We start from the raw sequence: 19,068 nt of genomic DNA, 5'->3' as shown, positions 1-19,068 counted from the left end.
TATTTGTTTTTTTTTTATAAATGTATTTGTTTTCCCTAAACTAATGTTACATTAACAGTTAACTAATGCAAATAAAGATTCAAAGAAAACTGTAACAATTTTTGTACTCCACTGACCCTCTCATAAGAGACAAATGATTATTATTATTATTGTGTGATGTTTTGTACTAATGTATATTATATCACTGTATGCTCATGTTTGTGTTCTCCACAATAAAACAAAACAATAAAATGTATGACCGAAATAAACAATGATGAGAAGTAAATGATGACAGAATTTATTTTGGGGTGAACTATCCCTTTAATTACAAGACCTAAAGCAATACTGTTATCATCACAACAAATATTTCACTTCTGAATTAAAAACAAACATATGGGATCTATAAGAGAAAGAAGATACTTAATAATGCATGAATAACACAGCTGGTTATTTAAGTTTTTTATAAATGTCCTTGTTCAATGAAATATTTCACAACCTGTTATAAGTACTAGGTTGACATAAAAAAAAGAAGAGTTGTTTGCATTTTACACACACACACACACACACACACACACACACACGCACACACACACACACACACACACAGAGTATACAGTTTCTGAATAATAATAATAAAAATAAATAATAAATGTAACTTTTTAGATATTGTCATTGCAGTATGTTAAAATGTGCTTTGCTATGAGGTTTAGGGTTTGTGTACAAGTCACAATGAGATCATGTTTGGGGTCATTAAAGGAAAAAGCATGTGTTGAGATGCAAATAGAAAATAAGAAATACAGAAAATTAATAGAAATATGAAGAATAAGGTATTTTGAGTGCTGCAGATCAAGGTTTGGCATTGTGTTAGATTCTCATAAACACTGAATATCATTGAGTGTTATACAGACATTGATGCTGCTTGAACTGCTCAGTATCGCTGAATGTCTGGTTGCACTGAGAGCAGTGGTGGGAGTTTCGCAGCGGTGGGAGTTTCACCATTGCATCTCCAATGTGGATTTGCTGATGCCGTTTAAGGTATTCCACTCGACTGAATCGTTTCCCACACGCCCCGCACTCATACGGCCTTTCACCAGTGTGGATGCGCTGGTGTCTCTCCAGGTTGCCGAGGCGACTGAAGCTGCGGCCACACTGCGGACACCTGTGGGGACGCTCACCTGTGTGAACCAGCTGATGCCGCTCGAGGGACCGTGAGTGTGTGAAGCGTTTGCCACACAGTTCACAGTGGTGTGGCTGCTCTCCCGTCTGCACGCATTCGTGGCTTTTAAGGCTCCAGGCATGGCCGAACGCTCTCTCGCAAACAGAACACTGATAAGGCCGATCCTCTGCCGCAGGGCACGAGTGCTTGATGAGGTCAGACGTGGAATTGAAGCCGCTGCCACACTGTGCGCAGAAATGCAGCAGCTCCCCGCTCTCTCCTCCTGACTCCTCTTCCTCTTCCTTGTTCGTAGGGGCTGATGGGAGTTCTGCAGGATCTGCCCTATGTGACGACATGGCCTGCTGAGAGCTGCATAAACCATCTAGTCCGATGAACGCCACACCTTCGGATCCGCACGCCTCCTGAGATGGGCTACCCAGGCCGGACTCTGCCTCCTCGCGTTCACGCTCCGCCTTGAGGGCCGTCTCCAGTCCACTGAGCTCGTCTCCACCAGTCATTGTCCCCGCCGTTTGTGCCTCCCACACTTCAGCAGCAGTAGATTCAGGGACAGTAGAGACGGTGCCCATTTCTCCTGCAGACACAAATACTAATTGTTTGCACATTAAAGGGTTACTTCAGTGATTTAGCATATGGCTTTGTATCAGTAGAAACCCTGGAGTATATTCGAATGATGGTGCTCATAATGATGATGGACGCAAATATCATCATTTTGTGTCATTGGAGGATTTTTTTTGGCCATAGGCTAAAGAATTCAGCCAGCAGCAGGTGTTATATCTGCATGATTTCAACCTGTGCATGGGGGTGGGATCGCACTCACAGTGCGCGGCTCAGGCAGCTGCAGGGATTAATGTAAACAGAGCTGAGCAAAGTGAGTGTTTCAACTTTTCAAATTAATCAGTTTCCAAAGGCATAAATTGAAAACACTCCAGACTGGGCACGCGCTGTGAATGTATGCCGCAGTCGCGATTACCTCAGCTCTAATGATAAATGCAATCTGACTTGTGCTGCGTTTGTGCCGTGACAATCGTTTGGCTCACTCACATTATATTGAACATATACTTTCAGTTTTTAATTATAGTTTCTGTTCTCTTACTGAACTGATTTTATGAAAATAAACGCAGTGGGAAAGTGACCGGAATCCAGTAGCGGTGGCTTTGGGAGTGGGGCAATAGGGCAGCGAAGCAAGTGCATTCTGGTAGTTGTTGTCTTTCATCCCCATGAGACAAAAATACATTTTCTGTCTTCTCAGTCTAGAAAGCACCAAATTCAAAAATAATTTTACATTTCTACGACATTATTGACCCAGTTTAAATACAAAGCTTCATGCTAAATCAGTTAAGTAGCCCTTTAAGGAAATTATTCACCACAAATTGAAAATGCTAGAAAGAAGACAAAACACAACAGATTGGGCAACCTTACAAATCAGAGCAGAGTAAGCTCACATAAAAGAGTGGATTAAAGATTGTATCTTTAAATAAATAGTTTCAGGCTCTTTGAGAAATGAGGTGATGTGAAATCTATATATCAGATATTTAGTTTTTGTTTTAGTTTTTTACCTTGGATGAATGTAAGACTTCCAAATCAAATTTATCAACCTTTAAAATAGCATAATAGGGGTACTTTAGGTTCAGAAAATGTGTATTTATTTTATTAAAAATACAGTATAAAAAAAAAAAAGTTAAATACTTTTATTACTATTATGAATTTTCAGCATCATTATTCCAGTTTTTAGTGTCACACAATCCTTCCGAAATCATTGCTCATAATATGCTGATTTGCTGTTCAAGAAACATACTAATACATACGCTGAAAATGTTGAGCTGCTTAATATTTTTGTGGAAACTTAGATTTAAAAAAATTCAGGATTCATGGGTATTAACGTATTTTCAGGACTATAAGTCGCTCCAGTCAAAAAATGGGTCATGAAGAGTGAAAAATATATATATAAGTCGCATTGGACTATAAGTCACATTAGTGCAGAAGCAGCGCAGAGAGCGGGAGCCGCGCGATGTGCATAATCGAGCAGCAGAAAGACAGTTTCAAGTGAGTGAGAAACCTGTGAGGGACTGGCGAAAAGCAGTGGTAACTTTAACTGTAAGGAAGAAAACAAAGAAAGCTAATCGCGGACTGAAAGCAAGATGGCCAGAGTTAAAGGAACGAGTTCACAGATGTGTGCTTGAACAATGAGGCTCAGCCGCGCGAGACAAACTCTGTGTGAATCGTTCTCGGCTGCATATTTTACTACATGCAGTTTGTAATCTGAAGAATAGGATTTAGGGGTAAATAGTATAAGAATAGGGGGGATTGTGTTCAGTCTTTCTCATTAGTTGTTTTTAAGTTAATATTTCAGTTAACAGTTCTTTTTTCAGGGGTAGGCTAAAGAGGCAGCATAGAGCGCCCTGTCATGGCTATAGACGCAGCTAAATGTTTATTCTTATCAGTCAGTATGAATTAAATTTGATATATAAGTCGCACCTGACTATAAGTCACAGGACCAGCCAAACTATACGGTAGAACAATCAAAAGATTGGCATTTAATTCAAATATAATGTTTTTGTAACAATGTAAATTTTTACAAAAAAAGATTTTTACAAGGTTTACAGTAAAGTTTGATCTATGTAGTCCTTGCTAAAAAAAAAAAAAAAAAAAAAATATATATATATTATATATATATATATATATATATATATATATATATATATATATATATATATATATATATATATATATATATATATTACTTTATAAAACTAATTCGTACTCACAACAAACTATTGCTTTCTTTTTAAAAGTATTTTTTGTGTGTGTATTTAATCACCCCTCATGTTGTTCCAAACCTGTATGCTGTTCATTTTTTCTGGAAAACACAAAAGAAGAACATCTGAAGAATTTACACACACTTCTCCATACAACTGCAATTCATGGTGCCCACGCACGCACATGCATACACACGGACAAAAAATAAAAACACAAATGTAGAAAACCAACAACATGAAAGCTATGAGCTATATACTATATAGGTAATGCTTGGGAAAAAATACATTTTTCAATATTTCTCCTTGTGTTTCACAAAAAAGCACACAGATTTGAAACAACATAAATTGAATAACCAATAACAGATTTGTAATCTTCGAATGAGCTATTCCTTCAACTGTTCATGCTCGCAATTACACACACACACACACACACACACACACACACACACACACACACACAAAATTAATAACCATTATCCAAAAACAAAGCATTGCAGTGCTCACCGTGGGTGGGACTGGGGGAGGGAGGGCTGGTTTCACTTTGGTTCATCTGTAGAGCCTCTTGCAACAGCCTCAGGGAGTCTGATCTGTGGCCTTCCACCTTTATCCATCATCCCACAGAATCAGAAAGAGCGAAAACACAAGGTGTGAAATAAATTCCCTTTGCTTACAATAATGCATCTCTTTTAAAACTGAAATTCACAACACATCTGAGGTGGGAGTAACTTTTTGTTACTTATGTGCTGTTATTTTAACATTTAAACTTGTTTTAGTGCAATGGACAATGAATCCTTTCCTGATGCTGTTATGTGCTTTTTTGAGATGATAAAATGCATGGACTCTATTTACACTAGCAATTACCATTGTCCAATGTTGTTCTTATCTATCCTATACGAACACCTAAATATCATGATCTCAATCTAGATGGAAAGACACTGCATCAGCACTGAAAAAGTTCCTTTCAGTTTATAATTGTTGTCAACAATGATGGGTTATGAACTAGTGCAGTTTTTGCACTAGCAAAATATATTTGATTAAAATGAGTTTGAGTTTGCAAAACTGGATTATTCTCTTAATATCCTTCTCCTGTCCATCCATAGCCCTCTGCATCTTCCTCTCCTCCACTCCCTGCAGCTGTTTCCTCACATCCGATTGGCTACTCACCTCCTCTTTAATGCTGGCCACCTCCTTCCTCTCCCCAGGGACGCATATCCTTTCCTCCTCCTCTTCCCCTCCACCTCCACCACCTCCTCCTCCAGTTGGCAGATGGACACAGAACACGTCCCTCCTCTCATCCCTCACTCCTACAGTCCCCTCCTCCCACGCATTAGCACTCCACTCCTTCCCTTGCTTGCCTCCTGAGAGAGAAAGATGGGAGGGGGAAGAGAGGAGAGAGGAGGACAGGAGGGGGAGGGAGGAATCCAAAAGAGGAGGAGAGGAAGGAGAAAGAAACCTGAGAACTAAGGAGCAGGTCGCCATTATGGTTTCTCACTTAAAGCAGGATAAAACAGTATCACCCAATGAATGCGAGTTGGCACCAGTGCGCTTACTTTGGAGATCCATTCTTCGCGCTTTGCGCACGGTGTCGTCCGCACCAAGCATACCAGCCGCGCGCCGACTGGCCGCCCAGCCCATGCCATATTTGCGTTCGTTTCTCAATTTATTTTCTGTTAGCCTCAGTCTCAATTTCAGCGCTTCGTTCTCTTTTCTATTCAACGAGATTTCCACCAGATAGTCGTTCACCGTGTCCTGGAAGAGTTTGGTGATCTCGCACACGGACGCGCGGACCAAACTGTCCATGACAGCGGTCAGGTGTGCTTGAAATGTCTTGACCGATTCCGCCATAGCTTTTCTAGTGTTCAGTCTAACATATAATAAATAAAGTTGTGTACAACAAAACTATCAACGAATCCCAGTTACGCCATATACGAGCATCAGTTATACTTCATGATTTTAAACATTCGCTTTACAATAATAAAACTTAATTTAAATGCGCATGTGGTTAAAATAATCTGACATAACGGTAGGAACGGCTGTCACCCGTAACTTTGTATACAGCCAACGGAATGGACCCTGTTCCTCTATCTGCGCTCTCTTTAAGCCAGCGACCACACAAATCAAACCCTCAAAAGATGAAATTCCACTCCAGATGACCGCACAAATATGGTCGTCGGCTAAACAAGATCTGTGTTCATGTTTTACCAGTGTTTATGCGCTATCCGCGGAACAATTTCACCGAGCAGCGACCACCCCTCTCAACTCAAGAGGTTTTAATTCTTGCCTACAATATTATTTCCGGATGCCGCGTTCTGCGCATGCGTACAGCTACCGTAATTAACCGGAAAAGTGGACTTAAGAAGGCCAAACCCTTCTTTTACCGTCTATGACCAAACCGCTTAGCTTTGGCAGAAAATTATACAGTTACGCATCCAAAATAAAACATAATAATAAATAAATAAATTAAAGCTGCCGAGGAAACTATAGAAAACCAGAATTAGATCCTGCACTATTATATGTGCAAAAGGAATATTTCTGGTTATTCAAGAGTATTCTGATTTATATATATATACTGCCTATAGTACAGGCCAAAAGTTTGGACATATTACTATTTGTAATGTTTTTGAAATAAATTTCTTCTGCTCATCAAGCCTGCATTTATTTGATTAAAAATACAGATTTTTTTTTTATATTGTGATATATTATTACAATTTTAAATATTTGGTTTTCAATTTATTATAATTTAAATTATAATTTATTTCTGTGATGCAAAGCTGAATTTTCAGGATGGTTCCTCCAGTCTTTAGTGTCATGATCCTTCAGAAATCATTCTAATATTCTGATTTATTATGAGTGTTGGAAACAGTTCTGTTGCCTAATATATTTGATGAATAAAAGGTTCAAAAGAATGGCATTTATTCAAAAATAAAAAAATATTTTCAAATAGGCTGTAAATATAAATCTCCTTTACTATCAATTTTTATCAATTTAACACATCCTTGCTGAATAAAATTATTGATTTATTTCAAAATAAGGAAAAAAATGACTAACCCCAAATTACTGACCAGTAGTGTATTTTGTTGTTACAAAAGATTTCTATTTTTTTAAACATTTGCTTCTTTTTCTTTTCTTTTCTTTTTTTTTTTTTTTTTTTACAATATATGTTATGTTATGTTATGTTATGTTATGTTATGTTATGTTATGTTATGTTATGTTATTGGGGATGTTATCTGGGCTTGTCAATTAATCCTTAAAACTATGGAACACTACCAGTTGATATTAAATGAGCCAGAAACATTCTTCATATTTTGTAGCCTTTTGCTATTTGGTTTCCTGTCTTTTATTATAGTCATTTAATGTATGCAATTCATTTATTTTATCTTCTTTTATCATTATAAAGTAGGTTTCTTTTTTATTATTTAATTTTTATTTTTGCTTGTTTTCATTTAAAATAGGCCTACTTGGTACCAATTTGGTGCCTTCTTTTTCTTTTTTCGCGGAAGGACTTTTTTATTAAATTAAATAGGCCTAATACTAAATTTAAAAAAAATACAATGACATTTAACATAAAACAATAATTAACAAACAAAAAAAAATACACATAGCATATCTTACATTGTACAGAAGTAAAGATGACAGTTTGAGCATCTCGGACTTCCGGGCTGCATGCGCTAGCAAAACAACCGAGGAAAGCCTAGCCAACGCATCTACACGGTGTTTTACGGTAGCCTGGAAGAAGTACTGGCATCGTGGTTACTTACCTTACTTGCTCAACCAGGGCTCACATCTGGACACATTTCCGAAGGCTTTGATCTTTCTACGTTGCACTATTTTGCAGTGCGTGCTGCCTGTCTCTCCGTTACAATCATAATGCCGATGTTCGTAGTGAACACAAATGTAGCAAAGGGCTCGGTTCCTGCTGAGCTGCTGTCGGAGGCCACGCAGGAACTCGCCAAAGCGATGGGTAAACCCGCGCAGGTGAGCGGAATGCATTTTTATTTTCTTGTTTTATAAAAAGTTAGACTTTGCAGTTTGCATATTAGTCTGCATGGGAAAAGGGACTATAATGACTGCCTCGAAACCATATACAAGTGACTTACTGTAGCCTACACTTATCCTCTTAGCTGTACCTTAATTCATTGGATGTTTGTCTTAACCTAAAATACATTTTGGCAGCATATACATAATTATTTGCTTCGATTTAACTAGTCTAGTGATGGGTTAATTAGTCCGGCTCATTTCCTTGAATCAAGTATTCGAATTCGAACGTTTCAAAGGACCAGTTAAAAAACGAGTCAGTGATTCTTTTACGTCATGACGCAAACCGTTACTCAGTAACATTAGGCTACATAATTACCTGCACCTCAATGTGCTGCGCATACTAGCCATCATAAATAGTACGTGTGATACGTGTAATAGTCATAGTCAGTACTATTTAGGGCGCATAGTATGCACAATTGGGACGCAGGGTATGTTCACTAATATGCTTAGAATTAAATTACTGTGTATACATGACTGTGTATTTCAGTTCCCTTTCGAGAGAGGTTCCTCGTATTACGTATGGGGAAAAACTCCTTTTCTCGAGAATGTGAAGCAAAACTTTTAATAAAGGTATCTATGTAAAGCGCAGTGAGCTGCACGGCCATAGCCCAGCGCGAGGAGCGCTCTGATTGGCCGGGCTGCGGCAACTGCAGGAACCTATGGTGAGGCGGCTGAGAGGAACGAACCAATGGGGGGCGTTCCAGAAGCCCGCCGAAAAAGGTGCTTATATTTGCATACAGGAGGCTATATAAGACCCTAATTCGCCATAGGTGTCAGATTTTATCTCCTTCAGCGATACCTTCGCTGGTCTCCGGAAGAAGCACCGCCGTTGAAAAGGCACCAGCGGAACCTGCAGCTGAGGACGACGGACTCCCTCTCCGCCTTCTCTGCCGTTCCAGCTACGCCATCCGGCGTTATATATCCTTTAAACTGTGTCTATGTTGAGTGTTATATGTGTTTGTGTTGCCGCTGCAACGCCACTTCTAGAGCTTACAGGCTTGTTCTACTCGAGGACTCTCTCGTTCCGCCGCGTCGTTAAGCGCCGCGGAAAGACGGAGCTCTTCTCACTCTCCCTCTGCTCTCGTCCCGTCGCGCTGAATAGCGCCGCGGAAAGAGAGAATGTTAGAGGACATGAGCACACTCAAGCCGAAGCTCTCTTCACTCTGCCGCCGCCGCGGCTCTTCTTCCGCCGCTGCCACAGAGTTGTTCCCACTCTTCTCTCATTCCGTCGCGCTACAGCCGCGGACAGAGAATACTAGAGTGAATAAACAAACTCGAGCCGAAGCTCTCGCCGTGCTAGAAGCGCCGCGGACAGAGTTTTACCTCACGCTTCCAATTCTCTCGTCCTGTCGCTCTATCGCCGCGGACAGAGAATACTAGAGTGAATAAACAAACTCGAGCCGAAGCTCTCGCCGTGCTAGAAGCGCCGCGGACAGAGTTTTACCTCACGCTTCCAATTCTCTCGTCCTGTCGCTCTATCGCCGCGGACAGAGAATAATAGAGTGAATAAACAAACTCGAGCCGAAGCTCTCGCCGTGCTAGAAGCGCCGCGGACAGAGTTTTACCTCACGCTTCCAATTCTCTCGTCCTGTCGCTCTATCGCCGCGGACAGAGAATACTAGAGTGAATAAACAAACTCGAGCCGAAGCTCTCGCCGTGCTAGAAGCGCCGCGGACAGAGTTTTACCTCACGCTTCCAATTCTCTCGTCCTGTCGCTCTATCGCCGCAGACAGAGAATACTAGAGTGAATAAACAAACTCGAGCCGAAGCTCTCGCCGTGCTAGAAGCGCCGCGGACAGAGTTTTACCTCACGCTTCCAATTCTCTCGTCCTGTCGCTCTATCGCCGCGGACAGAGAATACTAGAGTGAATAAACAAACTCGAGCTGAAGCTCTCGCCGTGCTAGAAGCGCCGCGGACAGAGTTTTACCTCACGCTTCCAATTCTCTCGTCCTGTCGCTCTATCGCCGCGGACAGAGAATAATAGAGTGAATAAACAAACTCGAGCTGAAGCTCTCGCCGTGCTAGAAGCGCCGCGGACAGAGTTTTACCTCACGCTTCCAATTCTCTCGTCCTGTCGCTCTATCGCCGCGGACAGAGAATACTAGAGTGAATAAACAAACTCGAGCCGAAGCTCTCGCCGTGCTAGAAGCGCCGCGGACAGAGTTTTACCTCACGCTTCCAATTCTCTCGTCCTGTCGCTCTATCGCCGCGGACAGAGAATACTAGAGTGAATAAACAAACTCGAGCTGAAGCTCTCGCCGTGCTAGAAGCGCCGCGGACAGAGTTTTACCTCACGCTTCCAATTCTCTCGTCCTGTCGCTCTATCGCCGCGGACAGAGAATAATAGAGTGAATAAACAAACTCGAGCCGAAGCTCTCGCCGTGCTAGAAGCGCCGCGGACAGAGTTTTACCTCACGCTTCCAATTCTCTCGTCCTGTCGCTCTATCGCCGCGGACAGAGAATACTAGAGTGAATAAACAAACTCGAGCCGAAGCTCTCGCCGTGCTCATTCTACCGCCGCCGTGCTGAAGCGCTGCGGACAGAGAATACTAGAGTAAGTTAGACGAGCGAGCTCGGGCTGTTGGGTATGTCAAGAACAATGTCGCTGCAGCGCGCGCTTACTGCCAAGGAAGTTGTAATGGCTGCCTTGTCATGATAGCGCGCGCCCCTTCCACAGCGCGTTGCTGACTAGAGCGCGGCTTACGTCATAGCACGCGCTCACTGTCAGAGCATAAGGGCGTCGGAAAATGGCTGCCAAGCTAAGCCCTTTTTTCACTCTATCACTTCCAGTCCCCTTTATTCAGGCGGCTGGAAAGGTTTTTACACTGTAGACAAAGTGTCCACTACACAGTGTGCACCCCTACATAAGCACTGTTAATTCAGCCTCACAAAATCACAAATAAATCCCGCCGCGGCCGGATTACACCATATAAAGTCAACTAGCCTTATTGCAGTCAACTAGCCTGTGGTCAAACACGCTTGTCTGCATGCGCGCTTTCAGTCTAGACTAGAGCATAACGGCATTGTGGAATGGCTCACATACCACCCGCACTTCCTTACATTCTCCCAGTTCCCTTAAGTTAAGTGACTGGAGATGAAATATTGCAGTCAACTAGCCTGTGTTAAACACGCTCGTCTGCACACTAATGCTGTGTGCGTTTACCCCTGTGGATTTGCTCACTGGTTTGCACCGTGGGTATTCTACGTAGGTTGTGCGCCACTGCACATTGTTTACACTACACACAAAAGAGCTTTCTATGTAGGAAATGTGCCCACTTTACAGTCTGCACTCCTGCACCCAAGCACTTTTCACAAAGTTCACTCTCGCACACACAATATAAATGTGAGGCGTGCGCCCACTGCAAAGCCTGCACCGCCAAAACTAACACTATCCCCACAGTGTTACAAGCAGTGTTACAGCACAAGCAACCCGGCTAACAGGCCCCTATTACTAAGCGGCCAGCCCCCGAATCTAATTCAACCCCTGGCTTTACGAGCCCAGGCCTGGCAGGCCATTCCTGGTATATAATATTGGGTGTTGAACATATAAAATGAGGTTCTCGCTACAGTTTTGCTCGCAGACCCCGCGATTCAAGCCGTGGTCGAGCCCTCTGTAAGAAGCAGTGTCAGTCACGTGCTTCTCGCTGAGGCATTGAGACTGTTAAAGGAGAGAGCGGCGAAAACAGTACACCCGACGCTAGCGAGTCAGGTTTTTACTGTCGCTAATTCCTCATGCCGAAAATGGGTGGCGGTCTCAGGCCCATTTTCCAGGCATCTGAACAAAGCACTTATGACACGCTCGTTTCAAGGTGCTGACGGTGAAACAAATCCTCGCGCACATTCGCCCCGGGGATTGGGTTTTCTCAATAGATCTGAAAAACGCATACTTCACGTTACGATAACCCCCCACCCCCACTACAGGCCATTCTTGAGATTCGCCTTCGAGGGGCAGGCTTATCAGTACAGTCATTGTCATAGACTCAAGACTTACGGCATAAGAACCACCACGTCTTGATAATGTACATAAAATCGCTAGGGCAGCCGAGATCAGACTCTGTTCACTGCATGGCTAAGCATCTCCTTTTATGGGCAGAGCACAATCTGAGCTCCCTAAGGGCGGCTTACGTGCCAGGTATTCTGAATCAGGGTCCGGACATGTTATCCAGAGGACCCATGTCCCCAGGGGGATGGTCCCTTTACCCGCAAACAATTCAGCTTGCACAGCACACGCTGCCCAATATTTTTTCTGCAAACGCAGGGATGCCCTGGCCCATGTTGGCCCAGACTCCCTCTATATGTTCCCTCCGATCGCGATCCAGCTGCAGCCGGTGCTTTTTAATAGCCCCACTTTGGAAGAACCGCACATGGTTCTCCATACTGTTTCAGCTGTCAGACACAGCCCCATGCCTATTCTGCCAATGAAAGGGAAGGTCTGGCATCCCAATCCCGAGCTGTGGGCCCTCCACGTATGGCCCATCAACGGTATCCGGGAACCTCTCTGACAAGTTATGAACACTATTTCGGAAGCTAGAGCCCCTGCTATCTGGCAGCTCTGCTTGAAGTGGTCAGTGGTTTTCTAACCAATGTGCTACGCGAAACATCGACGCACACTCATGCGAACTGGCGGAACCGCTCGCTTTCTCCAAGAGCTAATGGATGCGGGTCGTCCCCCCTCCATACTCGGGGTGTGTGTCTCCGCCATAGCAGCTAGCCACGCTCCTATCGCGGCACATTCACTAGGGAAAAGTGATCTTATTGTGTGTTTTCTTAAAGGGGCCAGGAGATTCAGCTCGCCTTGCCCCTACCTCGGTCCCTATTTGGGACCTCGCCATGGTTTTGGAGGCCGTGAAGGGTTCCCCCTCCTAACCACTTCAGAACACGAGCTTGAAGCACATATCACTCAAAACCGTTTTTCTGCTGGCTGTGGCCTCGGTTAACCGAGTGGGTGGCTTACCTGCACTCTCGGTGAGCCCTTCCTGTCTTGAGTTTGGGTCCAGCAACTTCAAGGTTGTGCTCAAACCGAGGCATGGTTTTATGCTGAAAGTGCTATCAACCCCTTCAGTATGCAGGTCTTTGCACTGCTTAACCCGCGTCTTAGAGAGAATAAGACGCAAACATATTCTGCCCAGTCAGAGCATTGAGATTGTATCTAGAGCGCTCCGCCCCCTTCAGGCAGTCGGATCAGCTCTTCATTGCTTCGGTGGCCGCACTAAAGTTTGTGCTGTCATGAAACAGTCTCTCACACTGGATAGTGGATGCAGTCCCACTAGCATATAGGTCCAGGACCTAACCTGTCCTACAGGCATTTAAGCCCACTCCTCTAGAGGCATGGCCTCATCTTGGGCTTGGTCGTGTGACATTTCTTTGGAAGATATCTGTGCGGCGGCAGGCTGGGCCTCTCCGTCCACTTTTATCAGATTCTACAAGTTGGAGGTTCCAGCTCTACAAGCAGGGCTTCTCTCCATCTAGGCTCTATCTTGACCCTGGCAAACAGATTGCCTTACATTTTGGCCTGTACACATTAGTCCTTAAGCACTATTCATTCATCATAAGATCCGACTATGTCCGATCAGCTGTTCAAACGAACCGACTCTTCCGGTTCTTCATTCCCCTTATAAGCCGCCTCTGTCGGTGTCTCGGGGGTTTATAACATGTGCTTTGGGTATACTGGGTCAGTCAGCACACACGGCGCTTTACATTGTGTTCCCATACGTAATACGAGGAACCTCTCTCGAAAGGGAACGTACTCGGTTACTTTCGTAACCTCGGTTCCCTGAGAGAGAGGAACGAGTATTACGTTCCGTGCCGTGTTTATGCTTCTCAGGTATCGCTTCAGTCGATCTTAAAACCTGACACCTATGGCGAATTAGGGTCTTATATAGCCTCCTGTATGCAAATATAAGCACCTTTTTCGGCGGGCTTCTGGAACGCCCCCCATTGGTTCGTTCCTCTCAGCCGCCTCACCATAGGTTCCTGCAGTTGCCGCAGCCCGGCCAATCAGAGCGCTCCTCGCGCTGGGCTATGGCCGTGCAGCTCACTGCGCTTTACATAGATACCTTTATTAAAAGTTTTGCTTCACATTCTCGAGAAAAGGAGTTTTTCCCCATACGTAATACTCGTTCCTCTCTCTCAGGGAACCGAGGTTACGAAAGTAACCGAGTACGTTTTGCAGCAACTTTATAATAAACCAAATATGTATTTAATCGCCCGATACTACTTTTGTTGCAGTCCGTGAGTTGTCTCGGTCCTATCCGAATCGTTTACATCTGTTTTATGAACAAATTGAAAGTATCATATTCAGAAAAACTGATTTATTAAAGGTGCCCTAGAATGAAAAATTGAATTAACCTTGCCATAGTGAAATAATAAGAGTTCAGTACATGGACATCACATACTGTAAGTCTCAAACGCCTCCTACTTCTTATGTAAATATCATGCATGAAAAACACCACGGAAAAATAAGTGATTCTCAACAAAACGCCAAATTGCCAGATTTCATTAATGAAAATCCCCCAATCAGAGCTTTTATGGGGAAAGAACACATACTATCCGGTGTGTTTTACCCAAATATGTACAATCTGGCAACCATATGCACGCGAGCTCTCACGCGTGGATGATCTGAAAGCAACAATAAACAAGTAGGCCGCATTTTAGCAATCTCCATTTGAGACGTTCTGCTTAAAGTGTCATTCAGTTGGTCTGCTTTAATATTCATGACTTCCAAATAGGCTTGTGCTGATTTTCGGTAATGCGATATTTCACGATAATGAATATGCACGATATTGTTATCGTGGGCACTTCAAAATATCGTAAATAATAATTTATTAAACATTTAAAAAAATATATAATGCACTCAAGAATACTTTGTCCATCAACCGTATAAATGCTCAACACCGCTATTCTGCGTCAAAGGGGCAGCGCTCGGATGTAAACAAGCCCAACGTGCGTTTGCACATGATTGAACGGTTGAAGGAGACAGGCTGCTGAAGGTCCGCTCAGTGACAGCAGAGGGCGATGATGGAACCAAGGGGGTAATCTAGCACTCGGAAAGCGTTCTACCCATAGGGGCGGCCATTGCTAACCAAGCCATCACCTGTTGTTAGCATCCCATTGACTCCCATACATTTTTGAGTCACTTTGACAGTGTATAACTTTACATCTGAGGCGTTTAAAGACTCCATTTGTCCATTGTTTATTTCTAAAGAAACACGACAATAAATAAAAGGCTCCATTACCTTGTATCTTACACTATCGCCCCGTAGAAGCTGTTTTTGTAAAAATAGGCTAACGATTGCGTCATAACCAACGCGACTCAGTCGCACAGTTGAGAAATTACCATATAGACAGGAGGAGATGCTCGGAAACAATCTTTTACTGTCTATGAGGCAGTCAGGGGGACGTGGAAACATAAAGTCCGATAAAGTCAAGGGAGAAGAATGGGGAGAAGCCAATAGCGAGCCAAAAGCAACGGGAGAAAAACGTTATTCAGATTTTACTTTCCACAACTACTAGAAGACCTGCAACTGTCAGACAGGTTGCTCACGTCACATCTATGTCGTCAAGCTCAGTCTGACCGTGCGTTCACACCGCCGCCGGCGAGAGCGTCAAAATTCGCTCTTGCCGCCCTGTAGGGCTGTAACGATATGCGATATGAAATCGAAATCGCAATACGCAGGTCCACGAACCTGTATCGCGATGTGGGAAGGCAGAATCGCGACACACCCCTTCCAACTCCCAGAATTATCCTTCCTGTCCAGGTCCAACTTTAAAGTCAGCAGTATGGCAACATTTCAGCTACACAGTGGAGAACAAGGATGGCAATCGTGTAGTTGACAAGACCCACACAATTTGCCGTAAGTGTTTCAAGAAGCTTCCCCAACCGGCTGGCAACGTGGTGTGAGCGTGGCGTTTCTGTTGCGTGTCATCCGCGGGGCGGCTGCGTGGCGTTTTCTCTTTCTTTGCACACCAGAAGCATGTCTGACGCGGCACTTCTGTTGGTATTGATGTACAGGAGGCCCTATACTTCATGTTAAATATATATTGCCTATTGGTACCGCAAAGAAAACGTTGGCAGTAGCCTATTGACCATACAGATATATGGTATTGACGGCAAAATAGGCTACAGAATACTGTACAGAATAAAACTGTTTTGTCCCCCCCATATCGAGGTTTGTATCGTACCGTGGGTCAAAAATCGTGATACGAACCGAATCGTGAGTTTGGTGTATCGTTACAGCCCTACCGCCCTGACAACAACGCTGTAGAAAGCTCCATGGACGTGCTTCCACTCTGACGTAGATCGAATGTTTTTTCTTTTTTTAAACTGTATTTAAAGAGGCTGCAAATCAAACAAGCATGTTGATGGATATACTGACCACAAGTAGGGTATAAATTAACTTCATGAAATCGTTTAAATGTGAAAGTAAGAATTGATTGCACACCCGCTGAACAACGAGCGTTCTAGCGCCTATAAAATAGTGTTGCGCGACTTCTTAACAAATTACACATCACTATGAATGATCTTGTCATAAATGATAGGGAAACCCGCACAGCAATGATCAACCTCTGCTACAAATTGCTTGGGAACTAATGTGGTCGGAACCAAAGTTTACAGGCCTGCGTTCTCTGGATTTCTCTCAAGCGGAGCACTTCTACATTCAGACTGGTTGCCGCCTGTTGCCGCCGAACCGCGTCATAGCTCATTACCATAAAGTTGAGCTGATTTCAACTCTCCTCGACGCGCCGCGCCGCTCTCGCCGGAGCTCGCCGCCCGGCTCCCATTGAAAATGAATGACTTCCGGCCAGCTTGACTCTCTCGCCGCCGGCGGTGTGAACGCACAGTGAGCCTGTGCAGTTCGCTCAGCCGTCAGGAAGTGAGTGCCTCTGATTGACCTCATTTTCCACCGTTGAAGTCTATGGGAACGCTCTGTCCATTTCTTTTACTGTCTATGGATGGAACGGCAGAATGCAGCGGTTACCCCGGAAACAAAAGCAACTGCTAGTGAAGAAGTTTTTAAAACAGCCATTCGTTTTTTTAATCTCAATGTTGTTCATCACAGGCTCAGCACCAAATAATTAATACTTAAAGACTTAATAGGCTATTTATTTTCAAACTTAAACATTATGTTTTAATCAGGACTACAACATGCCCTAATGATTAGAATTTTTTGGATTATTTGTCCAAAAGACATAAGACTTCATTAGTTAACATGTTAATTCATTATTACCAAACTGACAATGAAAAATACTTATAAAGAATTAATTATTCTAAGTAATGTTCATTTCTTAGTTACTGTTTAATCACAAAATAACTTTTTTTAATGGACCTAAGATAAAACTAACAATGATCAGTGTTTCTTAACTAACATTACCAAAAACATTATACTTTCTGTAACAAATGTAGCTATTGCTCAATCTTAGTTAATGCATTAAATAATGAGACCTTATATTAATTTGTTACCTGTTGTTCTTTATAGTCTAATTATTTTGCACTTTAATCTGTTTGAAAATTGTACTTTTACAGCTCTGGAAAAGACCACTTAACATTGATTTCTCTTAATTTTTTCGAGAGCTGTATATATTTTTGGTGCATTGTATTATTGTATTTAAACATTGTTATTTTTGTTATTACAAAAATAGTTCTTAAAGCTGTTATGCTGTGGCAACACTTTTTTTGCAACTTATTTCAATATCGTGATAATATCGTATACCGTGATAAAAGCTTCGCAATGAATTGTAACATGAAAAATTGATATCGGCACATGCCTACTTCCAAATAAGGCAAAAACAAAGCATTACATCCTAGGGACAATTTATAGGGTTGTAAATTTTTGCCCTTAAATAAGCCACATACCCTCTATGTAGATATCAGAGAACAATTTAACATATTGTTTCAACTCATTCTAGGGCACCTTTAACTGTTTAATCGTGTCTGTCTTTTTATTGATATGTGACAGTATATTGCCATACACATCATCCCGGATCAGATGATGATGTTTGGTGGAAAAGGAGATCCCTGCGCACTCTGCTCTCTCACTAGCATTGGAAAGATCGGGGGCACCCAAAATAAGCAATACTCCAAACTTCTTATGGGCTTGCTCAACAAACACCTTGGCATTTCACCTGACAGGTACCACGCAAATGCACATAATACTGGCAGTCTTTTACCAGAATGTTGTGCAAATGTAAAGTTTTAGCTTGCAAACTTTAAATGAATTTTATAGTTATTTGAATATGTCTGCTCTTCATATTGTGTTGTTTTGTACATACAGTTTAGTTTTTGTGTAGTTAAACTTCATTGTATTGCTTTTCAGGATCTATATAAACTTTGTTGATATGGATGGAGCCAATGTGGCTTGGAACAGCACCACCTTCGGATAAAGAAAATGGATTTATAGCCTGATTAAAGGCTTCATTTTCTATTCCAGCTTTACTTAAAAAGCGCAGTTGGGAGCATGATGACTTCAGTTGATTAAGTCTTAACAAACAGCACTTACTGCATATAGCAGATCATCTAATTTCACAATAAAGTTTTCTTTAAACTATATTGAGGTGTTGTGTTATTGTTATACATGCTGTAAAGTACAGGTCTTTCTCAAAAAATTAGCATATTGTGATAAAAGTTAATTATTTTCCATAATGTAATGATAAATTAAACTTTCATATATTTTAGATTCATTGCACACCAACTGAAATATTTCAGGTCTTTTATTGTTTTAATACTGATGATTTTGTCATACAGCTCATGAAAACCCAAAATTCCTTTCTCAAAAAATTAGCATATTTCATCCGCCCAATAAAAGAAAAGTGTTTATAATACAAAAAAAGTCAACCTTCAAATAATTATGTTCAGTTATGCACTCAATACTTGGTCGGGAATCCTTTTGCAGAAATGACTGCTTCAATGCAGCATGGAGGCGATCGGCCTGTGGCACTGCTGAGGTGTTATGGAGGCCCAGGATGCTTCGATAGCGGCCTTAAGCTCATCCAGAGTGTTGGGTCTTGCGTCTCAACTTTCTCTTCACAATATCCCACAGATTCTCTATGGGGTTCAGGTCAGGAGAGTTGGCAGGCCGATTGAGCACAGTAATACCATGGTCAGTAAACCATTTACCAGT

The 19,068-nt window shown here is 42.5% G+C and overlaps 2 protein-coding genes across 3 annotated transcripts; one reads left to right on the top strand and one right to left on the bottom strand.

Annotated features, from left to right (window-relative positions):
* Positions 1–292: 292 nt before the first annotated feature.
* On the bottom strand, positions 293–6,226 carry si:dkeyp-121d2.7 (zinc finger protein 483). Of its 2 annotated transcripts, none has more exons than XM_067456490.1 (4): positions 5,463–6,226; positions 5,077–5,372; positions 4,417–4,513; positions 293–1,727 (listed from the first exon to the last, which is right to left on the bottom strand). In XM_067456490.1, exons 1-4 carry the CDS (start codon positions 5,755–5,757, stop codon positions 868–870), a joined length of 1,548 nt encoding a protein of 515 aa, XP_067312591.1. In that variant the 5' UTR covers positions 5,758–6,226; the 3' UTR covers positions 293–867. The 2 variants fall into 2 exon arrangements, with proteins under 2 accessions (XP_067312591.1, XP_067312592.1); XM_067456491.1 differs by having other exon boundaries at positions 5,077–5,270.
* Positions 6,227–7,595: 1,369 nt separating this feature from the next.
* On the top strand, positions 7,596–18,497 carry mif (macrophage migration inhibitory factor). Its single transcript, XM_067456489.1, has 3 exons — positions 7,596–7,887; positions 17,908–18,080; positions 18,265–18,497. The coding sequence occupies exons 1-3, from the start codon at positions 7,780–7,782 to the stop codon at positions 18,329–18,331; spliced, it is 348 nt and encodes a 115-aa protein (XP_067312590.1). The 5' UTR covers positions 7,596–7,779; the 3' UTR covers positions 18,332–18,497.
* The last annotated feature ends 571 nt before the right edge of the window (positions 18,498–19,068 follow it).

This window comes from Pseudorasbora parva, chromosome 11 (assembly GCF_024679245.1).
Source record: "Pseudorasbora parva isolate DD20220531a chromosome 11, ASM2467924v1, whole genome shotgun sequence".
NCBI classification, from domain to species: domain Eukaryota; kingdom Metazoa; phylum Chordata; class Actinopteri; order Cypriniformes; family Gobionidae; genus Pseudorasbora; species Pseudorasbora parva.
Note: the sequence above shows the minus strand (reverse complement) of the source record. Positions and strands in the feature narration are given on the sequence as shown.